The sequence below is a fragment of the Hordeum vulgare genome, chromosome 7H (assembly GCF_904849725.1).
Source record: "Hordeum vulgare subsp. vulgare chromosome 7H, MorexV3_pseudomolecules_assembly, whole genome shotgun sequence".
Taxonomy (NCBI): domain Eukaryota; kingdom Viridiplantae; phylum Streptophyta; class Magnoliopsida; order Poales; family Poaceae; genus Hordeum; species Hordeum vulgare.
In genome coordinates this window covers 128,799,530-128,813,564 of record NC_058524.1, presented here as the reverse complement: position 1 = coordinate 128,813,564, position 14,035 = coordinate 128,799,530, and the positions used below count along the sequence as shown (strand labels likewise).

General features: G+C 47.0%; 1 protein-coding gene across 1 annotated transcript; it reads right to left on the bottom strand.

The window, feature by feature from the left end:
• Positions 1 to 11,752: 11,752 nt before the first annotated feature.
• LOC123410728 (UDP-glycosyltransferase CGT-like) lies at positions 11,753 to 13,589 on the bottom strand. Its single transcript, XM_045103664.1, has one exon. The coding sequence runs from the start codon at positions 13,455 to 13,457 to the stop codon at positions 12,030 to 12,032; it is 1,428 nt and encodes a 475-aa protein (XP_044959599.1). The 5' UTR covers positions 13,458 to 13,589; the 3' UTR covers positions 11,753 to 12,029.
• Between the last annotated feature and the right edge of the window lie 446 nt (positions 13,590 to 14,035).

The window sequence follows — 14,035 nt, the reverse complement described above, 5'->3', positions numbered from 1 at the left end:
ACCTTCTCGGTGACACCAAGTTTGATTTCGGTGCAACCGAAATCAATGACCAACTTTCTGTTAACCAATTTCTCAGAATCGTAAATTTTGAATTTCAAGAATCGATGACACCGAAACTGGAAACTGACTAGGCCAGCCAAAATCAGACTCATCGAGAATTATATATCAATCTCACCAAAACGCCAAAAGTTGCCACATTTTGCACTAGTCGGTGCAACCGAGTTTTTGCTTCGGTTTCACTGAGTTGGGCTATAATGTTGTAACGACTGGATTTTTGGAGATGCCTATATATACCCATCCACCTCCCTCTCATTCGAAGAAAGAGCACTCAGAACAAGCCAACACTTGTCCCATCTATTTTCTTAGAGGGACATACTCATGTGTTGAGATCAAGATATTCCACTCCTACCATATGAATCTTGATTTCTAGCATCCCCAAGTTGCTTTCCACCCAATCAATCTCTTTTACCAAGCCAAATATGCGAGAGAGTGATTGAGTGTGGAGGAGACTATCTTTTGAAGCACAAGAGCATTCATCATACATATCACATCTATTACCTTCTCGAGAGTGGTGTCTCCTAGATTGGTTAGCTGTCGCCCATGTTCAAGAATTCGTCCGATTAACAAGTTAACTTGCCGATTAATCCCTACTCGTAGGATCACCGAGTAGCTGATTAACTAATAAATCAGCCGATTAATTAATTAAATGACCGATTAACTAGCCGATTAGCCTATTAATCCCCTACTCCCCAACCAACCGAGCAGCTACCAGTTAACGATTTCTTGAACAATGTTCGCTTGGGAGCCTTCGACTTTATGTGAAGTTGAACCAAGAAGTTTGTAGGGGCAAGGAGATCGCCTACTTCGTGAAGATCTACCCCAAGTGAGGCTAGTCCTTCATGGATGTAAGCCATGATGGAATATACAAAGTTGCTTCTTTGTGGAACCCTTGTGGATGCAACCCTCCGTGGACTCTCGCGCCGTTACCCTCTATGGGTTGAGGTCTCCATCAACGTGGACATGCGATGCATCGCAGGTCGAGGAAAATTATGATCAAACTCCATCGAATGGCTCAATGCGTGACTAATGCGGGTGACTAAATCAGTCGGTTATTTTGAAGCTTTTTCCCTAACAAAAGCAACACAGAAACGAGAGAAACAACGACACATACTATATCACATATAGATGTGTCCTAAAGCAAATCTCCGCTATCCAAACAACAACCGGAAGAGACTTGATATTGTCATTAATGGAGTGCATACATTCAGGAACCGAGATACATTCGGAAGGACTTACGATGAACAAGAACTCTTGTCAAGTTGTAATTGGTTGAAGAAAACGAGTGAAACTCAATTGGTTTCATCCGATTGTGTGAAATAGGTAGTCTTTTTTAAAAGGTTAAGTAAGTTTATGGGTGTGTCTAGGACATATCTAGATGTGACATAATCATTACACATTTAAATAACTAAATCATACATAAAAAAGGAAAAAATATCCATACGAATCTTCACGTAAGATCAATGATATAGAATCTAGATATGCAATATTTATATCACATCTAGATGTCTACTAGTATAGTACCCGTGCGTTGCCACGGGATAATAAAATGTGTGTATCAAGAAAAATGTAATGTGAGATGAGGAATAGACTATGCACATATGATATCTCATGGTCCTAAAATGGTAGATAAATACATCTCATCGTCATCCTCTCCCCTCCCTCTTCTGGAGAGGAAATCTTCAATCCTTGTGTCTCGCGAGAGATTAAAATTTACGACGATATCTAATTTGATTGTATAGTATCAAATTTCAAGAAATTTTTTTATAGCTTCTATAAAGATTGTCACACGGACAAAAAGGCCCGTGCGTTGCAACGGGAGAGAAAAAATGCCTACACCCTCCCGCGAGGCTTAAGAATGAGACTCTGCCTTTCCCAATGGAAGACTCATTCATCGTGAATGGAAAAGTAATTTCCGAGGTGGATGCACGATTATAAACACAAAATTAACTCATTCTAGATTAATTTTGTGGTTTTTGAATTAGATATATACAAATACATCAATGCACCTGTCAATATGTGAATACATATCACTATATCACATTCGAGAAAACAAAATATAGTTGCTCCTTTTGGGTAGGGACTGCACGAAGATGATGCTTAATGGCCTAAAATTGCTCAAATCACATCCATGCGCTAGATGGGAAGGTATGTGTAGGGCCTTGCATTGGATTTTGCCCTCTGGTCCTCTAATTATAAATCGACAATGTAGTACTGATTGAGAGTTACAAAAGAATGTATTCAAAAAGATTTATATGTTCAACCATTGGACTTGTTGCCATGAATTTTCAAGACAGTAATAATGTTCCGCCAAAGCTCCAATCCATCATTTTCTCCTCTCCTTTTCCCAAATGGAAATGCAATAATCCGTTCTCAACTTAATATTGAAAGAAAATTAAAATAAACAGTGGTACGTACCATTTGACATCGCTTCTGAATAATTAAAAGACCTTGTCTGAATGGACCAAAAACTTACATGTGAAACATCATCAACAAGGCGATAATGGTTCATGAAGACTAATTCTGGTGTTCTTCAGCATATGCTTCTATGAATTCAAACTTTATGGCCTCATAATACTCTTTGCTTTTTTCCTTACGGTGACAAGGGTTAGATCTCTGAAGAGGGTGAGTCCAGTTGGTAAACATAGAGAATGACACTTCCCGACTGTACAAATACTATTGCATCCTTTAGCATTCACTATACACGGGAAGCCCAGTATGACTTTTGCATCCTTCCAGAAAACTAATAAAATACTATTTAGACGGCATAAATCTCATAGAAAAAAAACTGCAAGGGCAAAATAACAACTTTTAGCATAGGAACACTCTGATTAGGGAACAGTGGATGCATGGTAGGGACTGCAACAATTCTCAAGCAGTAAGAATAGACGAGAAAAATAATGAAGAGAGCTTTTCAGAAAATAAAAGGACTGACTTTTGTTTTCATGAACTCTCCTTTCCAAATATCTTCTAGGAAATTCCATATTTCTAGTAATCAGATCTTCTAAAAGGTTATTGTGGTACTAATCATAAAATAAGAGATTCCTCGTGAGTAGGTAGTACAATTACATGTCCAAGAGCCTGCAACTATTTTTACGCAAAAATATTCAGTTTCATTCATGTATCTAGCGTACCAACAAATCTCCAGCGAGCCCTCCACCCTCCAGGAGGCCTTTGGTTTGCGCCTTTCGTCACTGCAGAGGTCACGTAGGGTGGTGCTCTGGCATTGTAGACTCCGCCTTGCCGGAGACATGGTCGGAGTAATGGCAGGGCTTCCGTACATGTAACGATCTAGTTTACCCTGCAGCTGAAGGCTTCGCATCCACCAGAACAGGGAGATCGATCCAAGACAAGATAGCACAGTTGGAGACTTACAAGCACGCATATTCTCTGTCTTCACTAACAAAATAGCACAGAAGTAGAACATGTATTAGCAAGTGAACAGGTAATAGACGAAGAGGTAGTAGCAAGCTAAAAATTTAGTACGTTAGAACAGGTAGTACCAACAGGATAAGCAAATGATTTGATGATTACTCGACTGAAATTTAAGTACTTTCTAAACATAGATGAACTTGCGGTTCTCTAGTTGAGCAGCCAAGCAAATGCAGTAGATGGGAATCACGTTATATATGCAGATCCTGGATGGATCTAGAGAAGTAGACTGAATCTAGAGAAGTAGACAGTAGACGTGTCATTTGGAACTTTAGACTGCACGGTCAATCAACAAAAAGAAGCAAAAAAACAGGGCCAAGAAGCAACTCAGGCATACGCGTACCAGATTTTGGAAATCGGGAATCTGTCCAAAACGGCAAATTTGCACCACGCCATACACATCACTTGTCCTCCGGAACAGATTGGACTCACTGCATCATACCCCCGTCTTCCTTGGTCGTACGTCGCCGCCGGAGCACAACCCCATAACATGGAAGAAAACCTGAACAGGATGAGAAGCCCGCCGAGTGCTGAGGACCTCAAAAGGTGGCTAGCAATCTTGTCGAGCTCGGGGATGTAGGACTCTGGAGGCGGTTGGAACCTAGCGCCGCCACCCAGCTCTCCATCGGGATCATCCAGATCCAAGCTCGCAACCGCCCGCTTCGGGAGAGCCAAGACTCGATCCCGAGGAACCAGCACGCACCGAGCCCCGCCGCCTCAACAGGAGCTCGCCGCCTTGCCCGCTCACTGGTCATCGGAGGCACCACCGCTAGCGACTGCCTCGTCGCCACATCTTTCTCTGTGGGCGATTAGTTCCAGCAGCGCCGTTGCGCTCCTCCCTCTCTCCTAGCTCTCCCTCTTTCTCGACGGGCGGAAGACATGGGACAGTGAACGATCTTCCAGAACCTATACGTACATGGGGTAACAGGATGAGAAATCAACTGAATAAAATGATATTTCTAAAATGCTGAGAGAAGAAAGCAAGTTCATCATAATTAAGAAGGGATAACTATAGATGACAAATTCTTGACCTTTATCTACGTGTCTTAATAGATGGAGTAGCGAGTCGGTGAACAGATTGTTTACAAACTAAGAGGGATACAACCTACATATTCACTTGTGCTTTGAAGCGATTAGCAATGCAATTTTACCAGTCGAATAATACAGGGTAAGCAATCTAAGGAACTAAACATGGATAAAATGTATTAAGTGGACGTGGCGATCAGAAGTCATGCAAAGAATATTTATGTTGTATTCCACTTGACCGTGATTAACAAGCTGAAAATGCATACGTCTCACACTCCATGTCTAGGATGAGGTGCTACCGCTAATTACCCCGGTGAACCATCACATTCCCAAAGTCTTTTCACAGGTACTGCTTGACCTAACAACACAAATAATACATCAGAAAAGATGCCAAGTGCGATGGTCACAGACTCAAAGTTATTCAAATCTGGGCAAAGATGCATAGATCAAGTGTAAGCAACTCAAATTTTGTAAATCTTCTCATTAAAGCAGTGCTACTGCCTTCATCCGAAAAAACGTGCAAGTACACCTGCAGATCATGAGGGCATTGGCTGACGGGTAATGGGTTGACCTTGACCACCAAAATCCCTTGTGCTGATAACAAAACCATGTTTCCAGCCTTGAAGCATAAGAAAGAATATGTATGCTCAGTACTTCCAGCGATAAATTTGTTGATCCCAACTTTTTACTGATGCCCATGTGAAAAAATAGATCTGAAAAAGAATAAAAAGAGCACATACCTTGGTGGCAGCTATTGCCACGAAATAATAAACTTAAAATGAGAGATTGATAAAAAGGAATCAAATATAATTCCATGCATATATGTTTCGAGAACAGAGTTGTGGGTACTATAGATGTATTTATTGCAATCAATTCAAAACCAATCAAACATATTTCCCTTCCATGTTGTTTTTTGGGAAGTTAATTAATTGCATGCTAGAGTATTAGAAGACTCTCACACAGTACATATTGGACACAAAAGCACACAAAGTTTTCCGGCAACGCACCTATGTCTTTTCTCTTACTCTTTTCTCTCGTCTCAAATGACACAATGGAACGACATGGGCTTAAGTAGCCAGAGATACACGGCCATCAGGTAGTCACTCACCCACTAACTCCACGCACATACTAATGGTCAAGGCACTAACTACTTAACCCACTAAACCTTAGTCACTCACCCACTAACTCCACGCACATACTAATGGTCAAGGCACTAACTACTTAACCCACTAAACCTTCCACTAACCAGCTGGATGCATGTACAACTTGAGTGACAACCAAGTGTGAAGAACCTTTGAATGCCCATGTTGAGGACCAAGTCACAACTAATGGCTCCCGATTCTTGCTCCATACTGATCTGTCAACGCGACTCGGCTGCTCCAGCTCCGCATTATATGGACGCATGCAGCTGCTAACTAACACATATCCATCCATGCGGTAGACTACTTCCTAATTCAATGGCACACACACACATTCAAGACGTCATGCGCACACACAACTTGGCATGACTAAACCTATGGTGATCTAAGCTGCATGCATGACTCTAAAAACAAGAAATAATCTGAACCTAACACTAACAACAAGATTAATTAGTTCCAACGGGAAGTAGATAGTTGGCTAAAGAGTAAAATGTGGAACCGAGCTAACTTGATGATACGCATGCTCATAGTTTCCCTGGTCAGAGTGTTGCTCCTCTAGTTATTGAACATCAGATAGTGTTGCTCCTCTAGTTATTGAACATCAGATCTTGTTGCCAGCCTCTCGATAGGCAAAGTCAATTGCAAAAGCTAGTAGTATCTAAATTCAGGAGGAATTGTACATTCGTATTTCGGCTGGTGTAGTAGCAGTACGCAGCAAGCATGCTTTCCAATCATATGTAGGCACGCCATAATGCTTGCTATGTTTTATTGTAGTCCATTCTGCAAGGATATTTCACTGGCAAATCGTCAATATGGGTGCACTTGGTGGCATTGGTATTGGTACCTACAAGAAAAACTGATTCTTACGTATTATCTCATCCTGAAACAAATGATGTGGCAAACAACTAAAAAAGAACGAAACAACAATAGCGCATCCCACTTTAAAATACCTGAACCACATTTGTTCATGATTCATAAGATAAGGGCATTTATAAAATTATAAAATACACATTTATATGACAAGAGTCAAATAAAATAAGCCTATTTTTTACATTGCGGCGACAAACCTGACATTACACATCAATTTTCAATTACTCTGATCCAAAAGGCTGGTTCCAAACTGATCAAAGAAATAAATAAAAGGAAAGCTTATCGCTGAAACAAACAAATGAAGTATGATTTAAACTTCATTATGCAGTTACTGTCTTCGACACCAAGGATGTTGAGAATTATACAAAATATGGTTATTGTTTATATATATCAACAAGGCCACAAAAAGACCCCTCACTTGAGAGTACCACAAAAGTCGAAAACAATTGTTCTTGTTGGGTTCTCCATGTGATGAACTAATTATTATTTTCCGCTTGCACTACACAATAAATAAAAATTGCACAATAGTTTCGTTTTAAATGGCACAACAGTCTTAGTATTATCCTCCTAAAACTAATTTTGGTACCATCATTTTTGTTAGGCAAGTTAAGGAGAGGTTATATATATGGTGCAGAAATAGTCAAATTCTGTTTAAAAAACTGTTAACTAACACCTCAGGGGGCATTTTGAAGCACGGAAAATAACATGACAGCTTGATTAACATGATGCTTGTCGTACTCTTTTCAAGCATGACCTCCTGCATGAAGCCTCTTATATATATGGCATAGCAAGGTAGACTATATGAAACAAATAACAATTGGGACAATAAAAATAATTACTACTCAAGCTGACTGACAACCGGAACAGATTGTAAGAGTTGAGCAACGATTCATGTCCAAGTAGTATAGAAATCATTAATCTACTTAGCCAGGTGATACATGTAGCTCCTAGGTTGTACAGTATCATCGTGAGTTGAAAAAGTATATAAGAAAATGCTTTAGATGCCGGTGTATAGAAATCCTAAATCTACTTAGTCAGGTGATACATGTAGCTCCTAGGTTGTACATTATCTTCGTGAGTTGAAAAGGTATATAAGCAAATGCTTTAGATGCCAGTGTTTGTGTGCGTGTTGCTAGTTAGTCGATCAACAAAATCCACCACCTAGTCGATCAATCAATCCATCGATCCGATCTATCTACACAGAAAGCTAGCTAGCTGCGTTGTTAACTTGATATAGGTGATTCAATACATCTGAAGGCAAGCCGGGTTTGCTGTGTTCGTTTTGCCATCGACCAAAAGCACCGGCCAGGTGGAATATTGGTTGCACGGGCATGAAGACGACGACAGCGAAGGAAAAGATGGAGATCTACGCACCTGCGACAATATCCTTGACGGAGGAAAAGGGCGTCGAAGTCCGAGCTGTTGGCCTTCCATGCATCCTCATACCCCATATGCTCCGCCGCACGTCCTTGCCGTAGCCGCCTGCGAAGAAGACGTCTTGGAAACCGCCGGCCGCGGAAGACGTCTTGGAGCAAGTGGATTTCCACACGCAGAACCCTGCCCAATCCCTTGCTTGTCGAGATCCATGGCGGACGTGGCGGTGGGGGGCGTGCCAGCGCGGGAGGAGGAGGGGTTCGGCGAGCGCGAGCTCGAGGTGGCCGCCGATCTCGCCGACCTGTCGTCCATCGTGCGGGCCTGCAACTGCCGCCACCGCCAGCAGCAGAAGCAGAACGCGCGGCCGGAGATCCCCTCGTGGGGCCGGCGCTGGCCGCGGAGGGCCCCCACGTCCCCGCCGGCCAAGAAGCCCGCCGCGGCGGTCGATAATGATAGCGGCAAGAGCGAGGGCGTCACCAGCCCGGACACACCGCTCGCCTTCCTCGAGGACGGCGAGCACGACGAGGCCACCGAGGCCGCCGCCGCGGAGGACGCCGCCGCCAAAGCCTGCGCGCAGGACAAGGTGAGCCGCCGGGCCGCGAGATCTACGCCCGTGCATCCCTCCACCAATCCCTTCCGCCTCGATTCCGGTTTCTTGCTCCTCGATGGAAGATCGTGGGCAGAAGAGAGTGGAGATCATGGGTGCGTCACGAGGATGGAGGGGATCAGGATCTAGTGGGGCGACGGGGGTGGGAGGAGGTATCGAAGGATTAATTGACGGTTTAATTGCCGTTGATTTTTGGAGGGTATTGAAAAAACCAGTGGGCGACGAGGGTGGGAGGAGGTATCGATAGCGTGGGGGTGGTCGAACCATCACGACGGCAGATCCCCCTTTAATAGTAGAGATAGTTGCCATGCTAGATTAATATGCTTATTAGTTTTACATTCCTAAAAAAATCTTATTACTACCCCACACATTTTCTATTAAAAGAAAAAGTGGTAGTTCTAACATCGCATGCATCAGCAAAATAGGATAAGATAATAATTTTCAAATTGATGTCTTGACCATCAGTCAAGCATACAAATATCCGCCGAAAGAACTAAGCAAAGAATAGACCTCTGAAATGTTGCACGTTGCCAGAAGCATATTGTGCATTAACTCATAAATACAAAGCACAAAATAGATCCACGTGTCACTCGCTTAATGTAGTGAAGTTATATCTTACCAGTTGAAATTCTTGTAGAGCAGCAACAACTGAAACTGCAAAGATGAAATTGTGCAAATGGCCCCCTTGGTGATGAACCAAGCATTGAAGGCACTGAGTAACACAAGAAACAATTCACATTACTCCAGAAGCATTTTCTGCCATTGGGAAACCAATATTATAGAAAGTAAGAATTGTGAATATGAAACCACTGGTAGTTGCTTGCTATATTAGGCAATAAAGGAAACTATCGCATTACCAACTCTGGTCTTTGTATTACAACAAAAGGAGTATGTAGCGTCATCTCAGGGTGACCTAGTAGGAAGGAGGGAGCACACTGGGAGTAAAAGAAAACCGGCAATGAACCTGCAACCTTAGGAATCTGAAAAATTAGTGCATGTTGATTTCCTTTAGGATTATTATATGCAGCAAAAAGAAGACGAGTATAACATATTCCACTTCAAAAAGTAATAATTCCACAATATGATCTACGCTTCTAGCAATCATTCTGAGAGCTTCCCACCACTTTGATGAATGAATTTGGCATGAGAAAATCCGTTCGTAGAATATCCTTAGTTGTCATAAGGAAACCCCATAGGGAAGGAGCTCACCTTTTAAGAAATACCAACACCCTGCAGGACAAGAAATGGGGACAATTAGTTTACACCAAAGAAACCCTGTCTCAGTTGCTGGGGATTACTGGAGAGGTTGATCACTCGTATCTAGAAACCAATATAATAAACCCTGAACAGGAGCATCTGAAATAAGATCTGAAGGTGGAGTTATGGGTTTCTGGGTAACCACCCAAATTCTTCTAGTTCAAACCAACTGGAAAGGTGAGGAGAAAAGGCACCACTTGGCCCAAAAGGAATCACCTTTCTGCAAAAGAATTGCACCCAAAACAAACAGAGGTACATAGCATAGCTAAGCTATCCAACCGCATAGTTCCACGGCATGTATGGAGCTTAAATGGTGACAAAAGTTAGCATTCCTACCCAGCAGAGTCACATTACAGTACACGTAGCTCGCAAATGACATGCCACCACACTCACCGAAAGACCAACAGAAATTGAATAAAATCTTATAAAGGAAAAAATAAAGCTACGAAGTGGTCATGTGTAGGTATAGCAACATTTGTCCTAAAAACGGTGGCATTGACGCGTCATATATTGCGTAGGAAACATTGAGGGGATACATTACACAAGGAATGGCTTTATGCTGTCGAGTGTCCACCCCACGGCTTGTCGCCTCTAAACCACGAGCAAACACAGGGCCTAAAAATGGCGTGGGAGGCCAGCATTCTTATCCCCCAAAACACTGAGCACGCAACAGTGGCACAGCGATGGTCATATGGAGAAGAAGAAAGGGCAAAATCCTAGAATGGGCACAGAATCCATACCTCGAGCTTGCGCTCCACGACTCGATCTCGTCCGCCATTCCCTCCGCCTCCACGAACATGTCCTCGTACGACGCCGCGTACTCCCCGAAGCCGACCCGCGTGAAGATCTCGCCATACCTCCCCGCGCCGCCGTCGGTTCCGGCGGCCGCCGGGGGATGGTCGAGGTACGGGATGGAGCAGGAAGCCACGACGCCGCTGAACACGTCCGCGTAGTCCGCCGGGACCCTGCGAGAGGGGGCGCGAACCGCGGGCCCCCGCAGAACACGTCCCCGTACGTGGCCGAGTCCGACGCCTTCCTCCGATGCCTCCGCGCCCGGTGCCGTGGTGGCGATGCGGTGGGGAAGTCCTCCATGCGCGCTTCGTGGCGAATTGGAGAATGGGGAGCACCGGCAGTCCAGAAGGCAGCAGCCCCGCGTCGCGGTGGTTCAAATAGCTTTGCTACGCTACGCGAACCCCGACGGGCACCCGCTGTACGACGCGTGCGCCGCAGCCTCCGCGGCGTCCTTCAGGCGCCCCTCTAGGTCCCCGACGGCGAAGCCATTGGCGACGGCGTCGACGGGATCGCCGAGGCGGTTGTCGTGTGGCTCGAGGACGAGGGGAGCCTCCTTGGGGAGGAGGTCGTGGGGGCCGAAGGGGCGGGGCAGGAGCGACGCCAGCGTGCGCCACTCGGTCGCGCAGCCGTCGGCGGCATCGGAGGTCACCAGGATGGGGATCCCGGCGGCGCCGCGGATCTCCTGTAGGAACTGCGGGCAGTGGCCGCAGGGCATGTGGGAGACGGCGATGACGTGGAGCGCGGGCTCCCCGACGGCAGCGACGTTGGCGATGAGGAACTGCTCGGCGTGGACCGCCTTGGAGAGAGGATCGATAGAGAGGACGGATCTGGGGCGAGAGGTGGGGGAGACTGGGAGAGGGACGTGTGGCGTGGGAGGAGGAGGTCGACGAAGTTTTTTTTTTCTTTCTTACTGTTTTTCTTTACGTGGACGTGGGAAGAGGAGGTCGAACGAAGGAAAGGTGGGATCATAGGATGTTTTTTTTTCTTTCTTGCGAGGTGGGATCGATCGCTAGGAGGTCAAACCATCGTGGAGGTTGAACCATCACGACGGCACATCCTGCTTTAATGGTAGGGATTAGCAAACCGTAAGGCCCCTCTTGGATTAGCGTTTCAGCTCTTTTTTTTGAAATGAGAGGGGTTTCCTCCTAGCCTCAACTTTATTAAAGCCAAGGCAAAGCCTACCAGCCAAAAATATCAGTTTTTCGATGGACAACTTGTTATTTGTAGCAACAACAGAAACAAACGGTCAAAGTGCACTAATTTTAAGCCCTATTACAGAACATTTCACATGGCAAAAGAGAGGGAACACAAAGATAAGCAACAACAGCGTCATAAAGATAAGCAACAAATAGTTTTAGCTCGTTTCTATATAGGTGTAAAAATTTACACCCATTAAAAACAAGGCCTAAATTTATTTACATACATCTCCTCTAAAACAACTCGATCGGGATACGTTTTTATCCAAGATTCCTTCCTCACGCCTCTGACGGCGCGTTACTGGCACTACCATCACAGCACCGTGCCACAAGCTCCGCCAAGCTCCGGTAGCTCGTCCCGCCACCAGCCACGGCCGTCATCGCGGCCTCGAGGACCTCCGTAGAACTCCTCCTCAACATGTCGTCTGCCATCACTGATTTCACCTTCTCCGCGATCTCCTCCCCCTTCACCAGCCCCGGGTCCCCTTCCCAGCTCCACCGCTCGACCCAGACGCCGGCCCCACGGCGCGCCACAATGCCGGCGTTCACCCGCTGGTCGGCGAACCTCGGCCACGCCAGCACCGGCACGCCGGCCGCGAACGCCTCGGTCAACGAGTTCCAGCCGCAGTGACTCACAAACATTCCGATGGCCGGGTGCTTCAGGACCTCGCCTTGCTCCACCCACGCCTTGGTCACGAGTGCCCGGCCGCTCACCCGCTGCAAGAACCCTTCGCCGAGCAGCTCGCTGAGCTCGGCGCCGTCCTCCTTGTCCACGACGGCGCCCTTGACCACCCACAAGAACCGGCAGCCGCTTGCCTCTAGACCGTCGGCGAGCTCGCTGAGCTGGTCCCGGGCCAAGGCCTTCCGGCTGCCGAAGCTGACGTACACCACCGACCGCTCCGGCTGCGCGTCGAGCCATGCCGAGTAGTCAGAGCATGCTCTCGCCGGGAAGCTCACCGGGCTGAGCGGCCCGACGGTAAACACCAGCGGGAACCCAGGGACAACCGAGCCCTGTCGCAGCGCCCTCACGGCCTCCGGCTCCAAGGCGTCGAACGTGTTGACGAGGAGGCCGTCGGCTTTCGAGAGGCTCCGGCCGTTGGCGACGAACTGCTGCGTGAAGAGGTTGTTACGGTCGTGCAGAGCCTGCGGGAAGGAAGACTTCGGGATGCGGTACACCCCTGGGACGTCGGCGTCGTCGCCGGCGCCCGCGCCGTCCAAGTAGGCGGGGTAGTACGCGTAGAAGGAGAACATGGTGGCGGACGCGGTGAAGAAGACGTAGCACGGGAGGCGGAGCTCTTTCGCCACGGGGATCAGCACGGAGGCCAGCGAGATGTCGGCGACGAGCGCGGCCGCGCCGGCGGCGGCGAGGAGCGGGGCCAGGAGGGGCGCGGAGCGGCGCGTGGCCTCGTAGTGCACGTAGAACGGGTCGGCGCCGGAGAGCTCTGGCGCGTCGAGCGGCGGGAGGTGGAAGTCGAGCCGGCGGACGGCCGGGAACGCGGCGAACAGCGCGTCGAGGTGGCCGGCCTCGGCGGACGACACGGTGGGGAGGACCGTCACGAGGGAGACGTCGCATGCGTGGCCGGAGGAGAGGGCGGCGGCGAGGCGGCTGAAGGGCGCCAGGTGGCCCATGCCGGCGCTCGGGAGGAGAACGATGCGCGGGCGCGGCGCGGCGGCTCCCGCGCGGTCGTCTCTCGAGCTGGAGGCCATGGTCCGTCGAACAATTGGTTTCTGCGAGATTTGTGATGAGTTGTGCCTTTGTGGAGAACTGGACCCTACACTTTGATATGCTTGTCTTTCCTGAGCTATGCCTTTGTGGAAAACTCGACACTACACTTTGGTCTGATTGTCTTCCTTGGTAGTGGAGTGACTTCCAAGAAGGTGGCTGATGAGTAGCTGCAAAATCGAATACGAATTCTCCACTGTCATTTACTGGTGTTGTGTGTTATTTCCTCTGAAAAAATATAAAAGCCCGTGGGTGGCTCCCCTTCGGTTAGTAGTTTTTAGTCTTTGCAAATGCGGTGTTTGGATGGATGGGAACGTTTTTTTTTCTTTTTCTTTTAGTTTGTGTTCTGGGCTTCAATCCTTTTTGATTAACATAGTGAACGGAGCTTCGGCGTAGGTTCCTACCGTTTTATTAAAACGATGAGGTTAGAGTTTTTCATCGTGTGGCGAAAATTCATATCAGATGTTTCAGATCCATTCAAGGGTTTAACAACAAAGACCGTGGTTACATGCCGTTGGTCCTTAGGGACACGTGCATGAAGACTTCTTACATGTCAACGATA

Excerpts from the sequence above, each read along its gene's own strand:
- LOC123410728 (XM_045103664.1), bottom strand. The coding sequence starts at position 13,457 with ATGGCCTCCAGCTCGAGAGACGACCGCGCGGGAGCCGCCGCGCCGCGC.